Source organism: Cololabis saira, chromosome 23, assembly GCF_033807715.1.
Source record: "Cololabis saira isolate AMF1-May2022 chromosome 23, fColSai1.1, whole genome shotgun sequence".
Lineage (NCBI taxonomy): Eukaryota > Metazoa > Chordata > Actinopteri > Beloniformes > Belonidae > Cololabis > Cololabis saira.
The window spans coordinates 1790416-1816489 of NC_084609.1; the positions used below are offsets into that span (position 1 = coordinate 1790416).

A 26074-nucleotide genomic window follows, 5' to 3' on the forward strand; every position below is an offset into this window, starting at 1 on the left:
CAGAACTGAACCAAGAAAAACGGAGATGAGAGGAAGTGGAAACTGAGAGGAAGTGGAAACTGAGAGGAAGTGGAAACTGAGAGGAAGTGGAGGGAAACAGGAAGTTGTCAGATGTTCCAGCACTTCCTTCCGCAGCAACAATCGTACCTGCAGATTCACCTGTTGTTGTTCTGCTGTCAACAAACCAAACCCAGGCCTCCGGGCCACTAGGGGGCGCTGTGATACCGAAAACACGACCTTCAATCAGTAAAACTGCAGATCTACGGATGAAGGATGTCGGTGATGAAAGAATATTTGAAATAAAAGACTAAAATAATGCCGGTTGGTAAGTTTCTGAAGATAATCGGCAGACTTGGCGTGCTCACTCAAAAAGAGTAAAAGTGTGTCACCGGGTGCCAGTCCAAAAAACTTGCAGCAGCAGGAAATCGGACGCGTTCCTGCTGCTGTGCAGTGATTTAAACCATATTAAAGGTTTGTACTTTAAGAGAGTGCTGTCGGATTTAGATTTTTTGATAAATTTCTGAAAATACAATTTCAGATTCTTTTTTTTTTTTCAGATTCTGAATTTGTGAGTTGAGTTTGTTTTCAAATCGGAATGTAGTTTTTTTTCTAGTTTGCAGGTTTATAAAACCTAATCTGCAGTAATATTTTAGTAAAACAGAGTTTCTGGGGGTTTAAACTTTGTTTTTTCCTCAGATTTCTTGGACGCTGCATTCCGACACGCCCACAAACAACCCAGACAACGCCCGACACGCCGACAAATGACAAACACGGCCACAAACGCTGGACACGCCTACAAATGTTAGACTAATGAAATCGGATAACGGATTATGGATAATGGATAACGATGCGTTTTCTGTTTTTTATTATCAAAACAAAAGATGGGAAACGGATTATTTTGGATTATTTCTATATTTCTATTTTCTCATTTCAAAACAAAAAACGGATGGCTGCGAAATCCACGGACCCTCTGGGCCACTAGAGGGCGCTGTGGTACCAGTGTCACGGCAATAAAAGACAAAAATAATGCTGTTGCAGGTTTTTGAAGATACAATTTCAGATTTCTTCGGAATTTGTGAGTTGATTTTATGTTCAAATCTGAATTTTTTCTAGTTTGCAGGTTTATAAAACCTAATCTGCAGTAATATTTTAGTAAAACGGAGTTTCTGAAGGTTTCGACCATTCGACACGGCCAAAAATGCTGGACACGCCCACAAATGAGACACGCCCACAAACGCTAGACACGCCCACATAGTTCCACAAAGCTCAGAGCGCCCGATGAAGACGTGGGCGGGGCCAACGGGGACAGAAGCTGATTTTTGTTCTAAACTTGATTTGTTGACATCAGAACAGACGACGGTGAATCTGGGCGGGGCCAACGGCGGCGGTGGGAGGAGCCTGGATGGCGGGGGGCGGGGCCAACGGGGGGCGGAGCCAACGGGGGTCCAGGTTCCTTCAGTAACATCAACAAACCCAGAACTTCTTTTATCTGCTTTTATTATGAAATAGTGCTACAATGTACATTTGCTTGTGACCTGCGACGCCGCCACGCCGCTAACGCCGCCGCTCCGTTGCCGCTAACGCCGCTCCAGCGCCGTTACGCTCAGAGAAACGTTTAAAGGAATAACCGTCCATCCTGCCGCGGGTCCCAGTCCTGGTTCTGGTAAAATCTGGTTCTTTTAAAAGCTTCTCTAAACAAAAATAGTGTGGTAGAACCGGAGAGCCGGAGCCGGATGGACATTTATTCGGTAGCCGCGGCGGCGCTAACGAGGGGGGATGGAGGTAATGGGGGGTAAAAAAGAGATGATGGGGACAAATCAAAGTTAAAATGAGAAAGTCTCTCAGAGACGAGGACCGGGTCGGGGGGGGGGGGGCGTGTCCTCGTCCTGCTGAGTCCTCACGGCCAGATTCAGGGGGGCGGGGCCTCCGGAGGGGGCGGGGCCAGCGGCGACAGGCAGGCGGGAGGACCAATCAGAAGGCCTGCTGGGCGGGGTTGTAGTTGAAGGTGGAGGGAACGTGAGGTCGCTCTTCTAGCTTGTCGTACTCCAGATGGAACTCCTGCAACACAGGAGAGAGAATCAGAGAGGATTCTGGGTAAACCACACCCACCCACCCGTCAAAGAGCTGATGACATAGACATATAAACGTAGACGCCCCATCGAGCATTGAGCCGTACGTCAATGTCGCCGCCATATTGGATGTTCATTTATTCATTCACACACGCACTTTTTTCCTCTTTTTCTCTCTTTTTTACTTTTTTTTCCCTCTTTTTTACTTTTTTTCGCTATTTTCTTCCTCTTTTTTCCTTCTTTTCTCTCTTTTTTTTCCTCTTTTTTTCTATTTTTTCCTCTTTATTTGCTTTATTTCCTTTTATTTTCCTTTTTTTTTTCTCTTTTTTCCCTATTTTCTCCTTTTTTTTCCTCTTTTTTCATATTTTTTTCCTCTTTTTTCCTTATTTTTCATAAAGCATCTTTCTACAAAGAAATGTACGTTTTACGTCTCATTTATTCATTCACACACGCACTAATATATTTGGAAACAGTTAGGACCAAATATAATATATTTAATTTTCTCAGATGGTAAAAATAAGAACTTTATTGATCCCACATAGGAGTAATTCATGTTATATCAGCTACAGAGAACAAGGTAGTGCCGAAAAACAATATCCCCCCTCACAAACATAAGAAAAATACAGAAACATATTTTCTCATCAACAAAACATATTTTACATAAACATATTTAAAATTTTCCAAGTAACAAAATAACATATTTGAACAATTTTTCAGATTTTTTCAGTTATTTTATTGTCTGAAAAATGGTTTAAATGTTATTTTATTGTCTGAAAAATAGTTCAAATGTTATTTTATTGTCTGAAAAATAGTTCAAATGTTATTTTATTGTCGGAAAAATGGTTCAAATATGTTATTTTGTTATTTGAAAAATTTAAATATGTTTTGTTAATGAGAGCATATGTTTCTCTATTGTTCTTATTTTTGTGAGGGGGATATATATTGTTTTTCGGCACTACCTTGTTCTCTATAGCTGATATAACATGAATTACTCCTATGTGGGATCAATAAAGTTCTTATTTTTGCCATCTCAGAAAATTAAATATATTATATTTGGTGCCTAACTGTTTCCCAAGTATATTAGTGCGTGTGTGAATGAATAAATGAGACGTAAAACGTACATTTCTTTGTAGAAAGATGCTTTATGAAAATAAGTCCATTTACTTGTATTAGTTTACAGTCTTGAACATCCAAGATGGCGGCGACTTTGACGTATCGGAGCAGCTGAAAAAACCAGTCGATGCGGCGTCTACGTATAAATGTCTGGGTGATGAGGCATTGTGACACCGTGGCTGACGTGAAACTCCAGCTTCCTCCCCCTGCAGGGCCTACACCTTGGAACAGACTTGAACCACGGGAATGAGTTCCTGACTGACTGATATGTTAATACCAACTCCATATGATGAAGTTCCTGACTGACTGATATGTTAATACCAACTCCATATGATGAAGTTCCTGACTGACTGATATGTTAATACCAACTCCATATGATGAAGTTCCTGACTGACTGATATGTTAATACCAACTCCATATGATGAAGTTCCTGACTGACTCATATGTTAATACCAACTCCATATGATGAAGTTCCTGACTGACTCATATGTTAATACCAACTCCATATGATGAAGTTCCTGACTGACTGATATGTTAATACCAACTCCATATGATGAAGTTCCTGACTGACTCATATGTTAATACCAACTCCATATGATGAAGTTCCTGACTGACTGATATGTTAATACCAGCTCATTTGGCCACAGACTTGAATCACGAGAACCACGAGAACTCCCTATGGGGTAATTTACAACTTAGTGACAGTCATGACAAATGCCCGATAACGGCATTTGGCCACAGACACATCTGACTGTAAATACCCTTTAACTAAAACTCTCTACACCACAGACTAAAACTCTCTACACCACAGACTAAAACTCTCTACACCACAGACTAAAACTCTCTACACCACAGACTAAAACTAAATACACCACAGACTAAAACTCTCTACACCACAGACTAAAACTCTCTACACCACAGACTAAAACTCTCTACACCACAGACTAAAACTCTCTACACCACAGACTAAAACTAAATACACCACAGACTAAAACTCTCTACACCACAGACTAAAACTAAATACACCACAGACTAAAACTCTCTACACCACAGACTAAAACTAAATACACCACAGACTAAAACTCTCTACACCACAGACTAAAACTCTCTACACCACAGACTAAAACTCTCTACACCACAGACTAAAACTAAATACACCACAGACTAAAACTCTCTACACCACAGACTAAAACTAAATACACCACAGACTAAAACTCTCTACACCACAGACTAAAACTCTCTACACCACAGACTAAAACTCTCTACACCACAGACTAAAACTCTCTACACCACAGACTAAAACTCTCTACACCACAGACTAAAACTAAATACACCACAGACTAAAACTCTCTACACCACAGACTAAAACTCTCTACACCACAGACTAAAACTCTCTACACCACAGACTAAAACTCTCTACACCACAGACTAAAACTAAATACACCACAGACTAAAACTAAATACACCACAGACTAAAACTCTCTACACCACAGACTAAAACTAAATACACCACAGACTAAAACTAAATACACCACAGACTAAAACTCTCTACACCACAGACTAAAACTCTCTACACCACAGACTAAAACTCTCTACACCACAGACTAAAACTCTCTACACCACAGACTAAAACTAAATACACCACAGACTAAAACTAAATACACCACAGACTAAAACTAAATACACCACAGACTAAAACTAAATACACCACAGACTAAAACTCTCTACACCACAGACTAAAACTCTCTACACCACAGACTAAAACTCTCTACACCACAGACTAAAACTCTCTACACCACAGACTAAAACTAAATACACCACAGACTAAAACTAAATACACCACAGACTAAAACTAAATACACCACAGACTAAAACTAAATACACCACAGACTAAAACTAAATACACCACAGACTAAAACTAAATACACCACAGACTAAAACTAAATACACCACAGACTAAAACTCTCTACACCACAGACTAAAACTAAATACATCACAGACTAAAAAAAAAAAACGTACGAAAAATTGTACGAAAAAACGTACGAAAAAACGCACGAAAAACGCACGAAAAAACGTACGAAAAAACGTACGAAAAAACGCACGAAAAACTGTACGAAAAATTGTACGAAAAAACGTACGAAAAAACGTACGAAAAAACGCACGGAAAAACGTACGAAAAAACGCACGAAAAAACTACGAAAAAACGTACGAAAAAATGTACGAAAAAACGCACGAGAAAACGTACGAAAAAACGTACGAAAAACTGTACGAAAAAACGCACGAAAAAACTGTACGAAAAAACGTACGAAAAAAGGCACGAAAAAACGTACGAAAAAACCCCCCAAAAAATTGACGAAAAAACGCACGAAAAACTGTATGAAAAAGCGTACGAAAAAATGTACGAAAAAAGGCACGAAAAAACATACGAAGAAACGTACGAAAAATCGCACGAAAAAACGTACGAAAAATCTTATGAAAAAACGCACGAAAAAACGTACGAAAAATCGTACGAAAAAATGCACGAAAAAACGTACGAAAAAATGCACGAAAAAACGTACGAAAAATCGCACGAAAAAAACTAAAACTCTCTACACCACAGACTAAAACTCTCTACACCACAGACTAAAACTCTCTACACCACAGACTAAAACTAAATACACCACAGACTAAAACTCTCTACACCACAGACTAAAACTCTCTACACCACAGACTAAAACTCTCTACACCACAGACTAAAACTCTCTACACCACAGACTAAAACTCTCTACACCACAGACTAAAACTCTCTACACCACAGACTAAAACTCTCTACACCACAGACTAAAACTAAATACACCACAGACTAAAACTCTCTACACCACAGACTAAAACTCTCTACACCACAGACTAAAACTCTCTACACCACAGACTAAAACTCTCTACACCACAGACTAAAACTAAATACACCACAGACTAAAACTCTCTACACCACAGACTAAAACTCTCTACACCACAGACTAAAACTCTCTACACCACAGACTAACACTCTCTACACCACAGACTAAAACTCTCTACACCACAGACTAAAACTCTCTACACCACAGACTAAAACTCTCTACACCACAGACTAAAACTCTCTACACCACAGACTAAAACTCTCTACACCACAGACTAAAACTCTCTACACCACAGACTAAAACTCTCTACACCACAGACTAAAACTCTCTACACCACAGACTAAAACTCTCTACACCTCAGACTAAAACTAAATACACCACAGACTAAAACTCTCTACACCACAGACTAAAACTAAATACACCACAGACTAAAACTCTCTACACCACAGACTAAAACTCTCTACACCACAGACTAAAACTCTCTACACCACAGACTAAAACTCTCTACACCACAGACTAAAACTCTCTACACCACAGACTAAAACTCTCTACACCACAAACTAAAACTCTCTACACCACAGACTAAAACTCTCTACACCACAGACTAAAACTAAATACACCACAGACTAAAACTCTCTACACCACAGACTAAAACTCTCTACACCACAGACTAAAACTCTCTACACCACAGACTAAAACTCACTACACCACAGACTAAAACTCACTACACCACAGACTAAAACTCACTACACCACAGCGGACTTCTCAACTGGTTTTGATAATATTCTTAGACAGAGGATTCTGGGAAAACTACACCCAGCGATCAGCTGATCAATACCTCCATATACCGTATTGTCCCGAATATAAGACGACCCCGATTATAAGACGACTCTCTTTTTCAAGACTCAAGTGTGAAGAAAAACTTTTTGAACACCAAATTGAATTTTTATACAGAAAATAATGACAGTACATCTGAAACAAATGATTATAACAATATATTCGAGAGAAAAAGCCTGTTATTTTATTATTTGAAATCATTATCTTGAAGTTTGCATCCTAACTTCTCCTCAGTTGCCGGTTTACCTGCCGATCTTCCACACACTTTTCTCCAGATTGTCGCTACGTTTCTCCACTTTCTGTTATATCTTCTCTTATTTTCTTCTCTTTTCTTTCTTATACTATTTTTTATTTTTCTTCTTCATGACAGGGGTTCACTTTGTCCTGGGGACTTAAGTTCAGCATTCGCTTTAAAGATATCTGGCGCCATCTAGCAGTGTAAATGGGTATAACGTCTAGACCTGAATGTAAGACGACCCCCACTTTTCCAGTCTTATTTCAATGTAAAAAACACCGTCTTATATTCAGGCCAATACGGTACATGTATATATATATATATAAATATATATATATATATATATATATATATATATATATATATATATATATATATATATATATATATATATACACATATATGTATCTCCAGGGGTCTCACCTTGGCCACCTTCCTCCAGTTGAGACAGTCAAAGAAGTAGTACGTCCCCCTCTCGTAGGCGTTGGTCTTCAGCGACGGCTCCATCCCCGGGGCCCGCGTGATCCAGACCCGCTCCTCTTTGTGGTACCGCCAGTCCCGGTTGAACCTGGGGGGGGAGACAGGGTCAGAGACCGGGTCAGAACCGTAGGGGGGGCATTGAACCAATACGGAACGCATTTTATTCCGTATTTCACAATTGTCCCATGATGCACGTCTGTCACACACGTGAACAACCAACTAACAATAACAAAATAAAGGAAACATGATATATTAAAGACAGCAACATGTGTTTGGTCACTCTCTGTTATTTATCGATGTCATAATCTACAGGTGAAGGTCGGAAAATTAGAATATATTGCAAAACTTCATTCGTAGTAAATTTAACTAAAAGGTGAAACAAATATATTATTTCCCACTACATTCAAAGTGAATGTCAAGCCTTTATTTGTTATAATTTTGGTGATAAAGGCTCACAGTTTATGAAAACCCCAAATAAAAAATCTAAAAAAATGTGAATATTTTATGAAATCAATGAACAATTCAATCTTCAAAATTATAACAAATATAGGTTTAATATATCTTGCTTTGCGTGTAATGAGACTATGTAATGTTAATTTTCCACCATATTCTAGTTGAATTATTGAAATAAATTACATTTTCCACCATATTCTAGTTGAATTATTGAAATAAATTAACTTTTACACCATATTCTAGTTGAATTATTGAAATAAATTAACTTTTACACCATATTCTAGTTGAATTATTGAAATAAATTAACTTTTACACCATATTCTAGTTGAATTATTGAAATAAAGTAACTTTTCCACCATATTCTAGTTGAATTATTGAAATAAATTAACTTTTACACCATATTCTAGTTGAATTATTGAATAAATTAACTTTTACACCATATTCTAGTTGAATTATTGAAATAAATGATCTTTTACACCATATTCTAGTTGAATTATTGAAATAAATTAACTTTTACACCATATTCTAGTTGAATTATTGAAATAAATTAACTTTTACACCATATTCTAGTTGAATTATTGAAATAAAGTAACTTTTCCACCATATTCTAGTTGAATTATTGAAATAAATTAACTTTTACACCATATTCTAGTTGAATTATTGAATAAATTAACTTTTACACCATATTCTAGTTGAATTATTGAAATAAATTAACTTTTACACCATATTCTAGTTGAATTATTGAAATAAATTAACTTTTACACCATATTCTAGTTGAATTATTGAAATAAATTAACTTTTACACCATATTCTAGTTGAATTATTGAAATAAATTAACTTTTACACCAAATTCTAGTTGAATTATTGAAATAAATTACATTTTCCACCATATTCTAGTTGAATTATTGAAATAAATTAACTTTTACACCAAATTCTAGTTGAATTATTGAAATAAATTAACTTTTACACCATATTCTAGTTGAATTATTGAAATAAATTAATTTTTACACCATATTCTAGTTGAATTATTGAAATAAATTAACTTTTACACCATATTCTAATGTTCCGACCTTCACCTGTAGCTTTATTTATATTTACCATATTAGCATAGGAGGCTAGTTCAGTTGCTACATGGTTGTCTGTCTGTCCAGTCATGCTAGTTCAACGCTTTTAAAGCTCTTTAAACTTTAAATCAAAGCATTTTGTTTTTTCATATTAAATAAATACATTTCTATGCAGTTTAGAAGTTTTGGGGATGTCCCTGTTTTTGGCTCCTGCGCTGCTGAAATCAGGCGTGGCGTATTTCTGTTTCTGAAAGGTGCTAGCTTACTCACAGTTCTACGGCGGCCAGCAGCTGCAGCAGGTCTCCTCCGTTCATGTAGTAGAGGTAGAACAGCAGGTCCTCCCCGTACCGGGACAGCTTGATGGCTGCCAGCTGGAACAGAGACCCGGTTAGTACCTCACTAAGGATTCAAGAACTTTTAAAGCATTTTCAAGGGTCATTTTACCAAAATCTTCAAGCACCTTAATCACTGGGGTCAAATATATACAGGAACATATACAGGACTGTCGCAGAAAATTAGAATACTGTGATTTTCTGTAATGCAATTACAAAAACAAAAATGTCATCCATTCTGGATTCATTACAAATCAACTGAAATATTGCAAGCCTTTTTATTATTTTAATATTGCTGATCATGGTTTACAGCTTAAGAAAACTCAAATATCCTATCTCAAAAAATTAGAATATTCTGGGAATCTTAATCTTAAACTGTAAGCCATAATCAGCAATATTAAAATAATAAAAGACTTGTAATATTTCAGTTGATTTGTAATGAATCCAGAATGTGTGACATTTTTTTTTTTTTTTTTTAATTGCATTACAGAAAATAAAGAACTTTATCACAATATTCTAATTTTCTGAGACAGTCCTGTAAACTCATGATTCATTTTTTCCACTTTTTATCACAATTATGTACATTGTATCGTGCTGTAAACATCTACCGTATTTTCTGGACTATAAGCCGCTACTTTTTTCCTAGGTTTTGAACCATGCAGCTTATACAAAGGTGCGGCTATTCTGTGGATTTTTCTTCCACCGCTAGGGGGAGTGCTAACCGGAATTAGAATAAAAACTAAGACAAAATAAATGCAAAGAAGAATACGCTACTTGTTCTTTAGCAGATAGAAGTAGAAGCAGATTTCAAACAGATAAACAGATAAATAAATAGCGGTTATTTTCTCTTGGTTCTGTCCCGTTTTAATCAGCAAAGTTGCTGCCGTGTTAAAAAACACTGTTAGGAAAGATCTATTTAGGTACAAACATGTACATCATTTACAGTTCAGAATCCTTCTGTACATGTAGTAAATATCTAATCTAACAACAAATATCTGCGGCTTGCATATCTTTTTTTCTAAATAGAGCGGATGCGGCTTATATACGGGTGCGGCTTATATATCTTTTTTTATTGTTTTTTTAAAAATAGAGCTGATGCGGCTTATATACAGGTGCGGCTTATAGTCCAGAAAATACGGTAGTTATGTTTCATCTGACTGGTTTTATTTCTCCTTGTAATAATTAAACTATACAGTCTGATCACAATTTCGTGAAAGACAGAGTTATAATTTCAAGCACTTAAACTAAAATTCAAGCACTTTTCAGGCCTTGAAAACACAACATTGAAATTCAAGCAGTTTCAAGGATTTCAAGCCCCGTAGGATCAATGAGGCCCCCCAGACCCCCCCCGGGTCCTACCTTGTCCCTGATGTGGATGTTGGTTAAATACTCTGAGGGGACGTGGAAGTCTGCAGGGAGAAGGACAAGCATCAGCAGCCTGAAGGTGCAGCGGCGCCTCCGAGCCACCAGGGGGCAGCAGAGCCTCGCCGGCGACCCGGGAGAACCCTGACCCCCAACCTGACCCCCAACCTGACCCCCACCCTGACCCCCACCCTCCACAAACACACACCCGACTTCTACTCGTCTAAATCAGAATCAGACTTTAATGCCAACGTTTGAATAAATCAAACAGGGAATTCTTTTTTGTATAGATATGTTTATTGAGGGCATAGCAAAAAAAACAATATAATTATCAATATCTCTCCCCCTTTTTTTTTTTTTTTTTTACCTTTAATAACATTAATTAAACCAAAATAAATAAATAATAATAATAATTAAAAAAAATATATAAAAAAAAATAAATAAATAAATAAATAAAAATAAAAAAAAATAAAAAAAAAAAACAGGGAATTTGACTTCAGTTAACACTGTTGGCGACATAGATTTTATAAGGTGCCAATTTTTCCAAATGAGGAGGACACTGGGATGGTAGGGCTGGGGATCGATTCAAATGTCACGAATCGATTCGATTCCGATTCTTAATATTCAGAATCGATAATCATGATTCGATCTGATTCGATATTGATTTGGCTTAGTGTTATTTAAAATGTTTTTGAGCTGTTGCCTGAATTGTATGACTGTAAAATAACTAGTGAAATAATAATTTCACAATAATTATTGTGAAATAACTAAGAAATAAATAACTCAAACAGGCCTTTCAATATCCATTTAAAGTGCAAAAAAGAAAGAAATTGCAACAGTTCATGCAGTAAACAAGTTATTTCAGCTTATCTAATTTATTCTGTCACCACGCACACATGTTTCCATGAAGCACCTGCATTTTTCAGAAGTGTCATGACAAACTGTGTGTCCGACTACTGGGATTAAAGTTCACCTGGTGAAAATGATGAAAAAAAATCGATCTTTAGACATAAGTACGGAAGAGTATTAGGGCCACTTAAAAAAAATAAAAAGAATTCTGAGAAAAAAGTCAGAATTCTGACTTTTTTCTCAGAATTCTTTTTATTTTTTTTAAGTGGCCCTAATACTCTTCCGTACATAAGAATCGATTTTTAGGAATAAATATGAGAATCGATTTAGAATCGGAAAATCGATTTTTTCAACACAGGCCTATGGGATAGAGGAGGAAAAAGGCATCTTGACACTGTGTATAAATATGCAGTTTCAAGGTGCAAAAATGCGTCTTAAGACATTTAAATGCACTACATGTTGGCGTCTCCCAGTCCCCCCGGCTCTGGAACCAGCTCCCCTGCAACTTACCCACTATCTCTGATGCTAAAACCTATTTATTTAGAAAGGCTTTAATACCCAGTAGTGTGGTGACACTTTTTACTCTTTTTCTTTTATTCCATTTATTTTTTGCTCTGTCTTATAATTGTATGTTGTATTTCTGTATGTTTTATTCTGTAAAGCACTTTGGCACCTAGAGGTGGCTGTAAAGGCAGGGTGCTTGCTCTTTTTCCAAATTAAAATTCCAGACTTTTCCCAGACTTTTTTAAAACTGATATTTTTTTTCCCAAGACCTTAACTTTATGTACTTGTATACTTGTGTGCCTACTGCCTACTTCATTGGTTGAGATCGTACTAATTGTGTTTATTAGATTTATTGTTAGAATTTTTTATAGGCTAGTATTCAATGAACGAATGCATTATTCACAGTAAATTATGTTTTTACTGATGAAAACGTTTCAAAACATGAAAATCACAAGTACATGAATTTCACATCAAACAAGTGTCACAAAGACTATCTATAAAAACACATGAATGGATGGATGAATGTATTTAGAATTCAGTCTCTTCACTCGCATCTTATTGTTTCTGTCCTTGACATGACTGATCTTATCTTTATGTTATCTCATTTTAACTTCTGAACAAGCTGTATTAGAAGACATAAAAGTGCATATTTGACCTAGCTCACTTGGTAAGAACAAAAAATAAACTATTTTTATATTTTATAGTTAAATAAACTAAGTTTTATAGCCTACCTTTCTATTTCTCATTTCACAAAGCCTTTGAGCATACTGTAAAATTCTACCATACATTTTTTCCCCATACTTTATTAAGACTTTCACACAAAATTCAAGACTTTTCAAGGTCTGGAAAACAGCGTTTCAAAATTCCATATTTATTAAGACTTTCAAGACTTGTGCAAGCACCCTGAAAGGGCTGTAGAAATACAGTACATTTACATTTCCATCTACTCACCGATGTCCTGCGGCCGACACGGCGCCGACGCCCAGGGAGACGAAAACTTGGGGTAGAGGTTCCTGATGGAGACAGAAGCATGTTGGTGTCACGACTTTACACCAGAGAGAGAACCGGCAGAAATGTTTAATCCAGGTGTTTAATCCAGGTGTTTAATCCAGGTGCCATAAAGTATAAACGCTGCCATGTTTCTGGATCAGCCCGTACTTTTAGAACAGGTGTTTTCACTAACAACCATCCACCTGCAGAGGAGCTGGTTCAGTGATGGCTGGAACAACTGCTGGACTGGATTTCTACTTCTGCCATTCATTGTCTAGCTCAGGGGTCGGCAACCCAACATGTTTTAGATCCATATTGGACCAAAAACACAAAAAACTAATATGTCTGGAGCCGCAAAAAATGAAAAGTCTTGTATCAGAATTAGAATGAAGAAACACATGCTGCATGTTTCTATATTAGTTATAACTGGGGGAAGATTTATTTTTTCATTATGCACTTCGAGAAAAAAATCGAAATGTCGAGAAAAAAGTCGAAAAGTTGAGAAAAAAGTAAAAATGTCAAGAAAAAAGTCGAAATGTTGAGAAAAAAATCGAAATGTTGAGAAAAAAGTAAAAATTTTGAGGAAAGGGAAAAGAAAAAAAAGAAAAAAAGAGAAAAAAAGAGAAAAAAAAAGGACATTTTTTTTTTTTAAAAGCTCCAGGAGCCACTAGGGCGGCTCTAGAGCCGCAGGTTGCTGACCCCTGGTCTCTGAGAACTCGCTGCGAGAGGATCGGAGGCGTACAGAGCGTCAATTTGAAGTTGAGAGAATCTCAACTTTATGCAAATGAGCAGCAGCGAATCTGTCGCACACGTTCCCCCCCAACACTTTTACATGAAACCGTGTGTATGTAAGTCTGTGTATTAGTGTATAGATGTGTGTGTGAGTCTCTCTCCTACTCAGGTGAGTTGAGGTTCAGTCCCAGCGTCGTCAGGTCCGACCCCGGCGCCAGGTGTGTGTGTATTAGTGTGTATATGTGTGTTTAGGTGTGTGTAGGTGTGTGTTAGTGTATAGATGTGTGTATAGATGTGTGTGTGTGTGTGTGTATAAGTGTGTATATGTGTATATTCCTACTCAGGTGAGTTGAGGTTCAGTCCCAGCGTCGTCAGGTCCGACCCCAGCGCCAGGTGTGTGTGTGTATTAGTGTGTATATGTGTGTATATGTGTGTGTAGGTGTGTGTATAAGTGTGTGTGAGTGTGTGTGAGTGTGTGTTAGTGTGTATCTTACTCAGGTGAGTTCAGGTTCAGCCCCAGCGTCGTCAGGTCCGACCCCAGCGCCAGGTGAACCATCCCCGGGTCCGTCTCTGTGTATATGTGTGTGTATATGTGTGTGTGTGTGTGTAGGTGTGTATATAAGTGTGTGTGTGTGTGTATAAGTGTGTATCTTACTCAGGTGAGTTGAGGTTCAGTCCCAGCGTCGTCAGGTCCGACCCCAGCGCCAGGTGAACCATCCCCGGGTCCGTCTCTGTGTATATGTGTGTGTATATGTGTGTGTGTGTGTGTAGGTGTGTATATAAGTGTGTGTGTGTGTGTATAAGTGTGTATCTTACTCAGGTGAGTTCAGGTTCAGTCCCAGCGTCGTCAGGTCCGACCCCAGCGCCAGGTGAACCATCCCCGGGTCCGTCTCTGTGTATATGTGTGTGTATATGTGTGTGTGTGTGTGTAGGTGTGTATATAAGTGTGTGTGTGTGTGTATAAGTGTGTATCTTACTCAGGTGAGTTGAGGTTCAGCCCCAGCGTCGTCAGGTCCGACCCCAGCGCCAGGTGAACCATCCCCGGGTCCGTCTCTGCCGCCCGGATGAACGTCAACAAGCCGATCATCCCGAACTGGTCCGTTACCATGCCGATGGGGATGTTGGTCACACGCCCTGGAACACACACACACACACACACGTTCAGGTACCAAACTAGGGACCAGAACCTCCACTGGCTCCTCGGAACCTGACGGTTCTTTACGGTAAATTATTAAATGCCTAAGACATTTCAAGTCATAACCAAACTAGATGTAAAAAAAAAAGGCTCCACACAAAGATTACAATTAAACTGAGCAGATTAAAGCAAATAAAATGGTTTCTTCCTCCTAAAGGGAAGTTTTTACCTGCTATTGTTTATGTAATAATTGCTCGGGGGTTTATGTTTATGTTCTGGTTCTGGAAACATCCTGGAGACGAATGTTGTATTAGACGCTATACAAATAAAATTTAATTGAATTGAATTGAAATATCAGTAAGTTTATTGTTTAAGTTTCTACTTTTCTCTGTCAAAATGGAAACTTTTTTGTTAATAATTTCTCTAAAATATTCAGTAAAAACCAGGAAAAGCAGCCCAGGTTTGATCCACCCGCCCAGTCCTGTATTTTTCCCGCCCAACCTGGCAACCCCGACTGAAACCCGCCCAACCTGGCAACCCCGACTGAAACGTCTAACAACCGGTAAACAGGTTTATTTCTCCTCAAAACCATTAAATAAACTTCTCCTTTTCAGAGTGTAGGAAAACTCTTTAATGATGACCGGATAAATTCCCTCTAAAATTAAGATTCAGAAATTAAGACCCTTGGATGGAGATTTAAGACAAATTAAGACCTTTATAGGCCTTATTTTAGGAAAATGGGATTTCAGACTTTTAAGACTTTTTAAGACTTTTTAAGACTTTTTCAGACTTATTCAGACTTTTTTCCGACTTATTCAGATTTGTTCAAGACATTTTCAAGACTTTCTAAGACTTATTCACTTTTTTTTCAAGACTTTCTAAGACTTATTCACTTTTTTTTCAAGACTTTTTAAGACTTATTCACTTTTTTTTCAAGACTTTTTAAGACTTATTCAGACTTTTTCGGACGTTTTCAGACTTTTTAAGACTTTTTTCAGACTTATTCAGACTTATTTAGACTTTTTTTCAGACTTATTTAGACTTTTTTTCAGACTTATTCAGACTTTTTAAGACTTTTTTCAGACTTATTCAGACTTTTTTTCAGACTTATTTAGACTTATTCAGACTTATTCAGACTTATTCAGACTTATTCAGACTTATTTAGACTTTTTTTCAGACTTATTTAGACTTATTCAGACTTATTCAGACTTTTTAAGACTTATTCAGACTTTTTTCAGACTTTTTAAGACTTTTTTAGACTTATTCAGACTTATTCAGACTTTTTAAGACTTTTTTCAGACTTATTCAGACTTTTTTTCAGACTTATTTAGACTTATTCAGACTTATTCAGACTTATTCAGACTTATTTAGACTTTTTTTCAGACTTATTTAGACTTATTCAGACTTATTCAGACTTTTTAAGACTTATTCAGACTTATTCAGACTTTTTAAGACTTTTTTCAGACTTTTTTCAGACTTTTTAAGACTTTTTAAGACTTATTCAGACTTATTCAGACTTTTTCGGACGTTTTCAGACTTTTTTCATGCTTTTTAAGACTTTTTCAGACTTTTTTCAGACTTTTTCAGACTTTTTCAGACTTTTTCAGACTTTTCCAGGCCCCGCGGCGCCCTGGTTGCCCTGGTTACCCCTGCTGCCCTGGAGCAGACGAGGTTGCTGGTTCCTCACCGTCAGGAAGCACCTGAATCCCTTTTTTCTGCTGGTTGTTGTTGCTGGGCGCCGAGCTCTTGTCCCCGGGAAACTTGGGTCCGTCTGAGCTGGAGGTGGATTTTCCTGAGGAGTTCAGGTTCTGGTGGGACAGAGAGGTGGTGGGGGGTCAGCGGGGGGTCAGGGGTCAGCAGGTGATAAACAGACGGAGGTAGAGCAGGAATCGCACCACTGGGGGTGCAACAATATATCGTGCCACGAAATTTGGCGATACAAAAACGTCACGATACGTGTCGTGGAGGTGACAAACTGTAGCAGATATTGGGTTATTAATATTAATCTATTGTGTTTACTAGAAACATCCTACTGGTGCAGCGGGATCACGGGACGACCTCGACCCGCCGACCAAAATCTGACTGAAAGGACTTTTCATAGTTTATTTATTTACTTATATTTATTTTATTTTAGTTGTCGAGATTAATGTTGAAGTACAATTTCAAGAAAATTCGAAATTTTGCCTTTTTTCTCGACATTTGACTTTATTCACGAAATGTTGACTTTTTTCCATCAACATTTTTGGACTTTTTTCTCGAAATGTTGCCTTTTTTCATGACATTTCAACATTTTTCTCGACATTTTGACTTTTTTCTTGACGTTTGTAAATTTCTGGAAAAGAAAAAAGTCGAGAAACTATTCAGTTTGTGGCAAAATATTTTGAAACTGAAGATGCATAATGCAAACCTGACATTTACTTTTAGTTCAGTTTGTGGAAAATGGTTGGCCTGGCTTTCTCTTTAAAACTTAAACAGTTATAAAGCATTACAAACTGTAACAATAGGGCAAACGCACAGTATTGTTTTGTATTTTGTGTCTTTCAAATAAAAGACAATTTTTTCCAGTCATATGTTCCTCATTCAAGGTTGACAAAAAAATACTGCTATAATATCGTATCGTTATGGTGAGATTAGTGTCTCGTTACACCCACCGTTTTACTGTCGTCGGCGGTGCTGCTGCTGCTGGGGTCAGTGGGGGTCAGGGGGGGTCAGTAGGGGTCAGGGGTCAGCAGTAATGGGGGGGTCAGTGGGGGTCAGGGGTCAGCAGGTGTAGGTGTAGGTAGGGGTTTTTTACCGTTTTACTGTCGTCGGTGGTGCTGCTGCTGCTGCTGGGGTCTTTGCTCTGGTAGTTGGGACCAGGAAGAGCTGGGAAGTCCTCGTTGTGGATGGAGAAGTCCTGCGACTGCTCACTGGACGGTTTGGTTACCATGCCAACTGGAACGGACCAATCACAGCAGTGGAAACGTGTCAACAGGATCACGCCGGAGATTCATCGGCTCAGTTCAAGTTAGTTGATGAAACGATGTTTCACCGTCATGTTATTGATTAAAAAGTGAGATGAAAAAAAGGAAGATAAAGAAGATAATCTGGCAACCACAAGTACATCCCGCCAAGTCAACTTACTACGTACTTAGGATTATTGCCAACAGGATATTTTTTCTTGTTTTTCCTTAATTTTTGTTAACAAATATCAACATGAGAAAAGTTCTGTTGTTCATCTGAAGTTCTGTTTGTTTACTCTGATCTGATGTTTTGTAGCAGATATTTCTAATTGGGCTGCATCGACTCGGCGACGTCGTCGACAAAAATCAATAATCAAAATTGTCCACAGTGAATTCCATTGTTGACAATTGTCGCCAATACGTGTTTTTCCAACGGAGTGAGGCGTCTCACTTCAATACAATCTCTGTTGAGAGTCGGCGTGCACGATAGCGTCTCTGCAGCTGCAGGTAACAAAACTTCAAAAGTTTGGGAGCATTTTAGCCTCGATACGGCGAATAAAAAGATACTTGCAAGGTTTGCAAAGCCGACGTTGCTGATCACGGGAGCACGTTGGTAATGCACAAGCATTTCAAGAGAAGGCACGTTGGACAGTTGAATGAAACGGACTCGCCTTGGTAAGATATTAAGCCTATTTTGGCTTTAAAAGAGCTGTAACGTTACGCCTGACTAAAGTATTTAAAACTAAATGCATGCAGTCTGAAGAAGTTGAATAAAATATCTATTTTTCATTGAAGTGCCAATCTTTCTGGTGTTTATTACCATTTGCCACATAATTAAAGCAACCTCATACTAAATTTAAGAAAAAATGACTAATTATCCGATTAGTCGACTAATTTGTTTCAATAGTTGGTGGCTAGTGGACTATTGAAATAGTTGTTAGTTGCAGTGCTAATTTCTAACTGTGTTTTCTTGCCTAAACCAGGTTCAGGTGAGCTGGTAGAACTGTAGTTAAACAGAGAGTAACAGTCAGCTCAGGTGGTTACACCTGTCCAGGTGTAACCCGGACAGGTGTGTTACTGGACTGGTGTAACCCTAACCCTCTTACCGTAAGGTGCTCGGCCGGCCAGCGGGTTGAGCAGCTGTGCTAGTGGGTGCTAGTAAGTGCTAGTAGGTGCTAGTGGGGGCTAGTGGGGGCTAGTAGGTGCTAGTAGGTGCTAGTGGGTGGTAGTGGGGGCTAGTGGGGGCTAGTGGGGGCTAGTGGGGGCTAGTGGGGGCTAGTGGGTGGTAGTTACTCACCGTAAGGTGCTCGGCCGGCCAGCGGGTTGAGCAGCGGCGTGGGGTTGGATCCTCCGTCTCTCCGACTCCGGTCAGCCAGCGCCGGGAAGTCGGACAGGTCCAACCCCGTCACGTTCTCGCTGCCGTCTGGAAGAAGAGAAGGTTTATGAGACCCAGGGGTTAAGCATAGACATTTATACGTAGACGCCCCATCGAGTGTTCTTTCCCACTGCTGCTGATACGTCAACATCCGCCATATTGGATGTTCAAGACTGCGCTGTAAACTAATACAAGTAAATGGACTTATTTTCATAAAGCATCTTTCTACAAAGAAATGTACGTTTTACGTCTCATTTATTCATTCACACACGCACTAATATACTTGGAAACAGTGAGGCACCAAATATAATATATTTAATTTTCTCAGATGGTAAAAATAAGAACTTTATTGATCCCACATAGGAGTAATTCATGTTATATCAGCTATAGAGAACAAGGTAGTGCCGAAAAACTATATATATCCCCCTTACAAAAATAAGAAAAATAGAGAAACATATTTTCTCATCAACAAAACATATTTTAAATTTTTCAAGTAACAAAATAACATATTTGAACCATTTTTCAGACAATAAAATAACATTTGAACCAGTTTTCAGACAATAAAATAATTGTAAAAATTGTTCAAATATGTTATTTTGTTACTTGAAAAATGTTAAATATGTTTTTGTAAAATATGCTTTCCCATGTTTCCCAAGTATATTAGTGCGTGTGTGAATGAATAAATGAGACGTAAAACGTACATTTCTTTGTAGAAAGACGCTTTATGTATCACAGCAGCTCCATGGGAGGAGGAGGAGACATGCATATGGGGTTAAGGTCGGGGGTCAGAGGTCAAGGGTCAGGGGTCACGGGTTAAAGGTCGGGGGTCAGCCTTACCTGTGCCGTTGAAGATGTTGCTGGATAAAGAGTTGTTCATGTTGAAACCTGGATTCCTGTTCACCCCGAACCCTGACATGCTGAGACACACACACACACACACACACACACACACACACACACGCACACACACACACACGCACACACACACACACACACACACACACACACACGCACACGCACACGCACGCACACGCACGCACACGCACGCACACGCACGCACACGCACGCACACGCACGCACACGCACGCACACGCACACACACGCACACGCGCACGCGCACGCGCACGCGCACGCACGCACGCACGCACGCACGCGCACGCGCACGCGCACACGCACACGCACACGCACACGCACACGCACACGCACACGCACACGCACACGCACACGCACACACACACACACACGCACGCACACACACACACACACACACACACACACACACACACACACACACACACACACACACACACACACACATATAAACACACACACACACACACACACACACACACACACACACACACACACACGCACACACACACGCACACGCACACGCACACACACAGTCATGTTAACAATAGGACCAGCAACCTTAGTGGAGGTCAAAGGTCAAAGAACGAGGGAAACCACAAATATGATCGTGATCGCGCTTTTGCAGTCAGACCTGAATTGTGGACCACGCTGCCCCGAGTTCCCATGTTTTATTAGATTTTAACTGCACTTTGGTGGTTGTTTTAACAATGCTATATACATAAAAACTGATTGACTGAAGATGGATGTACATCATCGCTAACATGTGATAATCTATTAATGTTTATTAGTTTATTTGTAAGGATAACCATTAGCTCTGCCCTTAACCCTAGCTAGTCTTTCTGGGGTCCACATTAAACAACAATACATTTAAAACATACAGTTAAAAACAAGACATAATAACACGAAATAACACAACAAACCTACATTAAACTTTACCGTACAAGTAAATCATAAAAAAAAACATACATGAAACATTCTAATATACAGTAAAACATAATTTAATGAAAATCAGATCAGAAATAAACCTCACTATATATCTGTGAGTTACCTGTTGATGGTGAAGGGCTAACGTATGTGTCTGTGAGTTACCTGTTGATGGTGAAGGGCTAACGTATGTGTCTGTTACCTGTTGATGGTGAAGGGCTAACGTATGTGTCTGTTACCTGTTGATGGTGAAGGGCTAACGTACGTGTCTGTGAGTTACCTGTTGATGGTGAAGGGCTAACGTATGTGTCTGTGAGTTACCTGTTGATGGTGAAGGGCTAACGTATGTGTCTGTTACCTGTTGATTGTGAAGGGCTAACGTACGTGTCTGTGAGTTACCTGTTGATGGTGAAGGGCTAACGTATGTGTCTGTTACCTGTTGATGGTGAAGGGCTAACGTATGTGTCTGTGAGTTACCTGTTGATGGTGAAGGGCTAACGTATGTGTCTGTTACCTGTTGATGGTGAAGGGCTAACGTATGTGTCTGTGAGTTACCTGTTGATGGTGAAGGGCTAACGTATGTGTCTGTTACCTGTTGATGGTGAAGGGCTAACGTATGTGTCTGTTACCTGTTGATGGTGAAGGGCTAACGTATGTGTCTGTTACCTGTTGATGGTGAAGGGCTAACGTACGTGTCTGTGAGTTACCTGTTGATGGTGAAGGGCTAACGTACGTGTCTGTGAGTTACCTGTTGATGGTGAAGGGCTAACGTACGTGTCTGTGAGTTACCTGTTGATGGTGAAGGGCTAACGTACGTGTCTGTGAGTTACCTGTTGACGGTGAAGGGCTAACGTAAGTGTCTGTGAGTTACCTGTTGATGGTGAAGGGCTAACGTACGTGTCTGTTACCTGTTGATGGTGAAGGGCTAACGTACGTGTCTGTTACCTGTTGATGGTGAAGGGCTAACGTACGTGTCTGTGAGTTACCTGTTGATGGTAAAGGGCTAACGTACGTGTCTGTGAGTTACCTGTTGATGGTGAAGGGCTAACGTATGTGTCTGTTACCTGTTGATGGTGAAGGGCTAACGTATGTGTCTGTTACCTGTTGATAGTGAAGGGCTAACGTATGTGTCTGTTACCTGTTGATGGTGAAGGGCTAACGTATGTGTCTGTTACCTGTTGATGGTGAAGGGCTAACGTATGTGTCTGTTACCTGTTGATGGTGAAGGGCTAACATATGTGTCTGTTACCTGTTGATGGTGAAGGGCTAACGTATGTGTCTGTTACCTGTTGATGGTGAAGGGCTAACGTATGTGTCTGTTACCTGTTGATGGTGAAGGGCTAACGTATGTGTCTGTTACCTGTTGATGGTGAAGGGCTAACGTATGTGTCTGTTACCTGTTGATGGTGAAGGGCTAACGTACGTGTCTGTGAGTTACCTGTTGATGGTGAAGGGCTAACGTACGTGTCTGTTACCTGTTGATGGTGAAGGGCTAACGTACGTGTCTGTGAGTTACCTGTTGATGGTAAAGGGCTAACGTACGTGTCTGTGAGTTACCTGTTGATGGTGAAGGGCTAACGTATGTGTCTGTTACCTGTTGATGGTGAAGGGCTAACGTACGTGTCTGTGAGTTACCTGTTGATGGTGAGGGGCTAACGTATGTGTCTGTGAGTTACCTGTTGATGGTGAAGGGCTAACGTATGTGTCTGTGAGTTACCTGTTGATGGTGAAGGGCTAACGTACGTGTCTGTGAGTTACCTGTTGATGGTGAAGGGCTAACGTACGTGTCTGTGAGTTACCTGTTGATGGTGAAGGGCTAACGTATGTGTCTGTTACCTGTTGATGGTGAAGGGCTAACGTATGTGTCTGTGAGTTACCTGTTGATGGTGAAGGGCTAACGTATGTGTCTGTGAGTTACCTGTTGATGGTGAAGGGCTAACGTATGTGTCTGTTACCTGTTGATGGTGAAGGGCTAACGTATGTGTCTGTTACCTGTTGATGGTGAAGGGCTAACGTACGTGTCTGTGAGTTACCTGTTGATGGTGAAGGGCTAACGTACGTGTCTGTTACCTGTTGATGGTGAAGGGCTAACGTACGTGTCTGTGAGTTACCTGTTGATGGTGAAGGGCTGACGTACGTGTCTGTTACCTGTTGATGGTGAAGGGCTAACGTACGTGTCTGTGAGTTACCTGTTGATGGTGAAGGGCTAACGTACGTGTCTGTGAGTTACCTGTTGATGGTGAAGGGCTAACGTACGTGTCTGTGAGTTACCTGTTGATGGTGAAGGGCTAACGTACGTGTCTGTGAGTTACCTGTTGATGGTGAAGGGCTAACGTATGTGTCTGTTACCTGTTGATGGTGAAGGGCTGACGTACGTGTCTGTTACCTGTTGATGGTGAAGGGCTAACGTACGTGTCTGTGAGTTACCTGTTGATGGTGAAGGGCTAACGTACGTGTCTGTGAGTTACCTGTTGATGGTGAAGGGCTAACGTATGTGTCTGTTACCTGTTGATGGTGAAGGGCTAACGTATGTGTCTGTTACCTGTTGATGGTGAAGGGCTAACGTATGTGTCTGTTACCTGTTGATGGTGAAGGGCTAACGTATGTGTCTGTTACCTGTTGATGGTGAAGGGCTAACGTATGTGTCTGTTACCTGTCGATGGTGAAGGGCTAACGTATGTGTCTGTTACCTGTCGATGGTGAAGGGCTAACGTATGTGTCTGTTACCTGTTGATGGTGAAGGGCTAACGTATGTGTCTGTTACCTGTTGATGGTGAAGGGCTAACGTATGTGTCTGTTACCTGTTGATGGTGAAGGGCTAACATACGTGTCTGTGAGTTACCTGTTGATGGTGAAGGGCTAACGTATGTGTCTGTTACCTGTCGATGGTGAAGGGCTAACGTATGTGTCTGTTACCTGTTGATGGTGAAGGGCTAACGTATGTGTCTGTTACCTGTTGATGGTGAAGGGCTAACGTATGTGTCTGTTACCTGTTGATGGTGAAGGGCTAACATACGTGTCTGTGAGTTACCTGTTGATGGTGAAGGGCTAACGTATGTGTCTGTTACCTGTTGATGGTGAAGGGCTAACGTACGTGTCTGTGAGTTACCTGTTGATGGTGAAGGGCTAACGTATGTGTCTGTTACCTGTTGATGGTGAAGGGCTAACGTATGTGTCTGTTACCTGTTGATGGTGAAGGGCTAACATACGTGTCTGTGAGTTACCTGTTGATGGTGAAGGGCTAACGTACGTGTCTGTTACCTGTTGATGGTAAAGGGCTAACGTACGTGTCTGTTACCTGTTGATGGTGAAGGGCTAACGTACGTGTCTGTTACCTGTTGATGGTGAAGGGCTAACGTATGTGTCTGTTACCTGTTGATGGTGAAGGGCTAACGTACGTGTCTGTGAGTTACCTGTTGATGGTGAAGGGCTAACGTATGTGTCTGTGAGTTACCTGTTGATGGTGAAGGGCTAACGTACGTGTCTGTGAGTTACCTGTTGATGGTGAAGGGCTAACGTATGTGTCTGTTACCTGTTGATGGTGAAGGGCTAACGTACGTGTCTGTGAGTTACCTGTTGATGGTGAAGGGCTAACGTACGTGTCTGTGAGTTACCTGTTGATGGTGAAGGGCTAACGTATGTGTCTGTGAGTTACCTGTTGATGGTAAAGGGCTAACGTATGTGTCTGTGAGTTACCTGTTGATGGTGAAGGGCTAACGTATGTGTCTGTGAGTTACCTGTTGATGGTGAAGGGCTAACGTATGTGTCTGTTACCTGTTGATGGTGAAGGGCTAACGTACGTGTCTGTGAGTTACCTGTTGATGGTGAAGGGCTAACGTACGTGTCTGTGAGTTACCTGTTGATGGTGAAGGGCTGACGTACGTGTCTGTTACCTGTTGATGGTGAAGGGCTAACGTACGTGTCTGTGAGTTACCTGTTGATGGTGAAGGGCTAACGTACGTGTCTGTGAGTTACCTGTTGATGGTGAAGGGCTAACGTATGTGTCTGTGAGTTACCTGTTGATGGTGAAGGGCTAACGTACGTGTCTGTGAGTTACCTGTTGATGGTGAAGGGCTAACGTACGTGTCTGTGAGTTACCTGTTGATGGTGAAGGGCTAACGTACGTGTCTGTGAGTTACCTGTTGATGGTGAAGGGCTAACGTATGTGTCTGTTACCTGTTGATGGTGAAGGGCTAACGTATGTGTCTGTTACCTGTTGATGGTGAAGGGCTAACGTATGTGTCTGTTACCTGTTGATGGTGAAGGGCTAACGTACGTGTCTGGTTACCTGTTGATGGTGAAGGGCTAACGTATGTGTCTGTGAGTTACCTGTTGATGGTGAAGGGCTAACGTACGTGTCTGTGAGTTACCTGTTGATGGTGAAGGGCTAACGTACGTGTCTGTGAGTTACCTGTTGATGGTGAAGGGCTAACGTATGTGTCTGTGAGTTACCTGTTGATGGTGAAGGGCTAACGTATGTGTCTGTTACCTGTTGATGGTGAAGGGCTAACGTATGTGTCTGTGAGTTACCTGTTGATGGTGAAGGGCTAACGTACGTGTCTGTGAGTTACCTGTTGATGGTGAAGGGCTAACGTATGTGTCTGTTACCTGTTGATGGTGAAGGGCTAACGTATGTGCCTGTTACCTGTTGATGGTGAAGGGCTAACGTATGTGTCTGTGAGTTACCTGTTGATGGTGAAGGGCTAACGTATGTGTCTGTGAGTTACCTGTTGATGGTGAAGGGCTAACGTACGTGTCTGTGAGTTACCTGTTGATGGTGAAGGGCTAACGTATGTGTCTGTGAGTTACCTGTTGATGGTGAAGGGCTAACGTATGTGTCTGTGAGTTACCTGTTGATGGTGAAGGGCTAACGTACGTGTCTGTGAGTTACCTGTTGATGGTGAAGGGCTAACGTACGTGTCTGTGAGT

General features: G+C 40.2%; 1 protein-coding gene across 2 annotated transcripts in view; it reads right to left on the reverse strand.

Annotated features, from left to right (window-relative positions):
• Positions 1-1480: 1480 nt before the first annotated feature.
• The window catches only part of LOC133424444 (CCR4-NOT transcription complex subunit 2-like), a 41410-nt gene continuing 16816 nt past the window's right edge, over positions 1481-26074 (reverse strand). For both annotated transcript variants that reach the window (XM_061715064.1, XM_061715065.1), the window contains 10 exons: positions 20186-20265; positions 19271-19396; positions 17826-17965; positions 16719-16839; positions 14874-15030; positions 13126-13187; positions 10819-10868; positions 9398-9498; positions 7554-7698; positions 1481-2058 (listed from right to left, as the gene is read on the reverse strand). In XM_061715064.1, coding sequence (XP_061571048.1) covers positions 1972-2058; positions 7554-7698; positions 9398-9498; positions 10819-10868; positions 13126-13187; positions 14874-15030; positions 16719-16839; positions 17826-17965; positions 19271-19396; positions 20186-20265 — 1069 coding nt within the window. In that variant the 3' untranslated portion in view covers positions 1481-1971. The remainder of the gene's footprint in view (positions 2059-7553; positions 7699-9397; positions 9499-10818; positions 10869-13125; positions 13188-14873; positions 15031-16718; positions 16840-17825; positions 17966-19270; positions 19397-20185; positions 20266-26074) is intronic.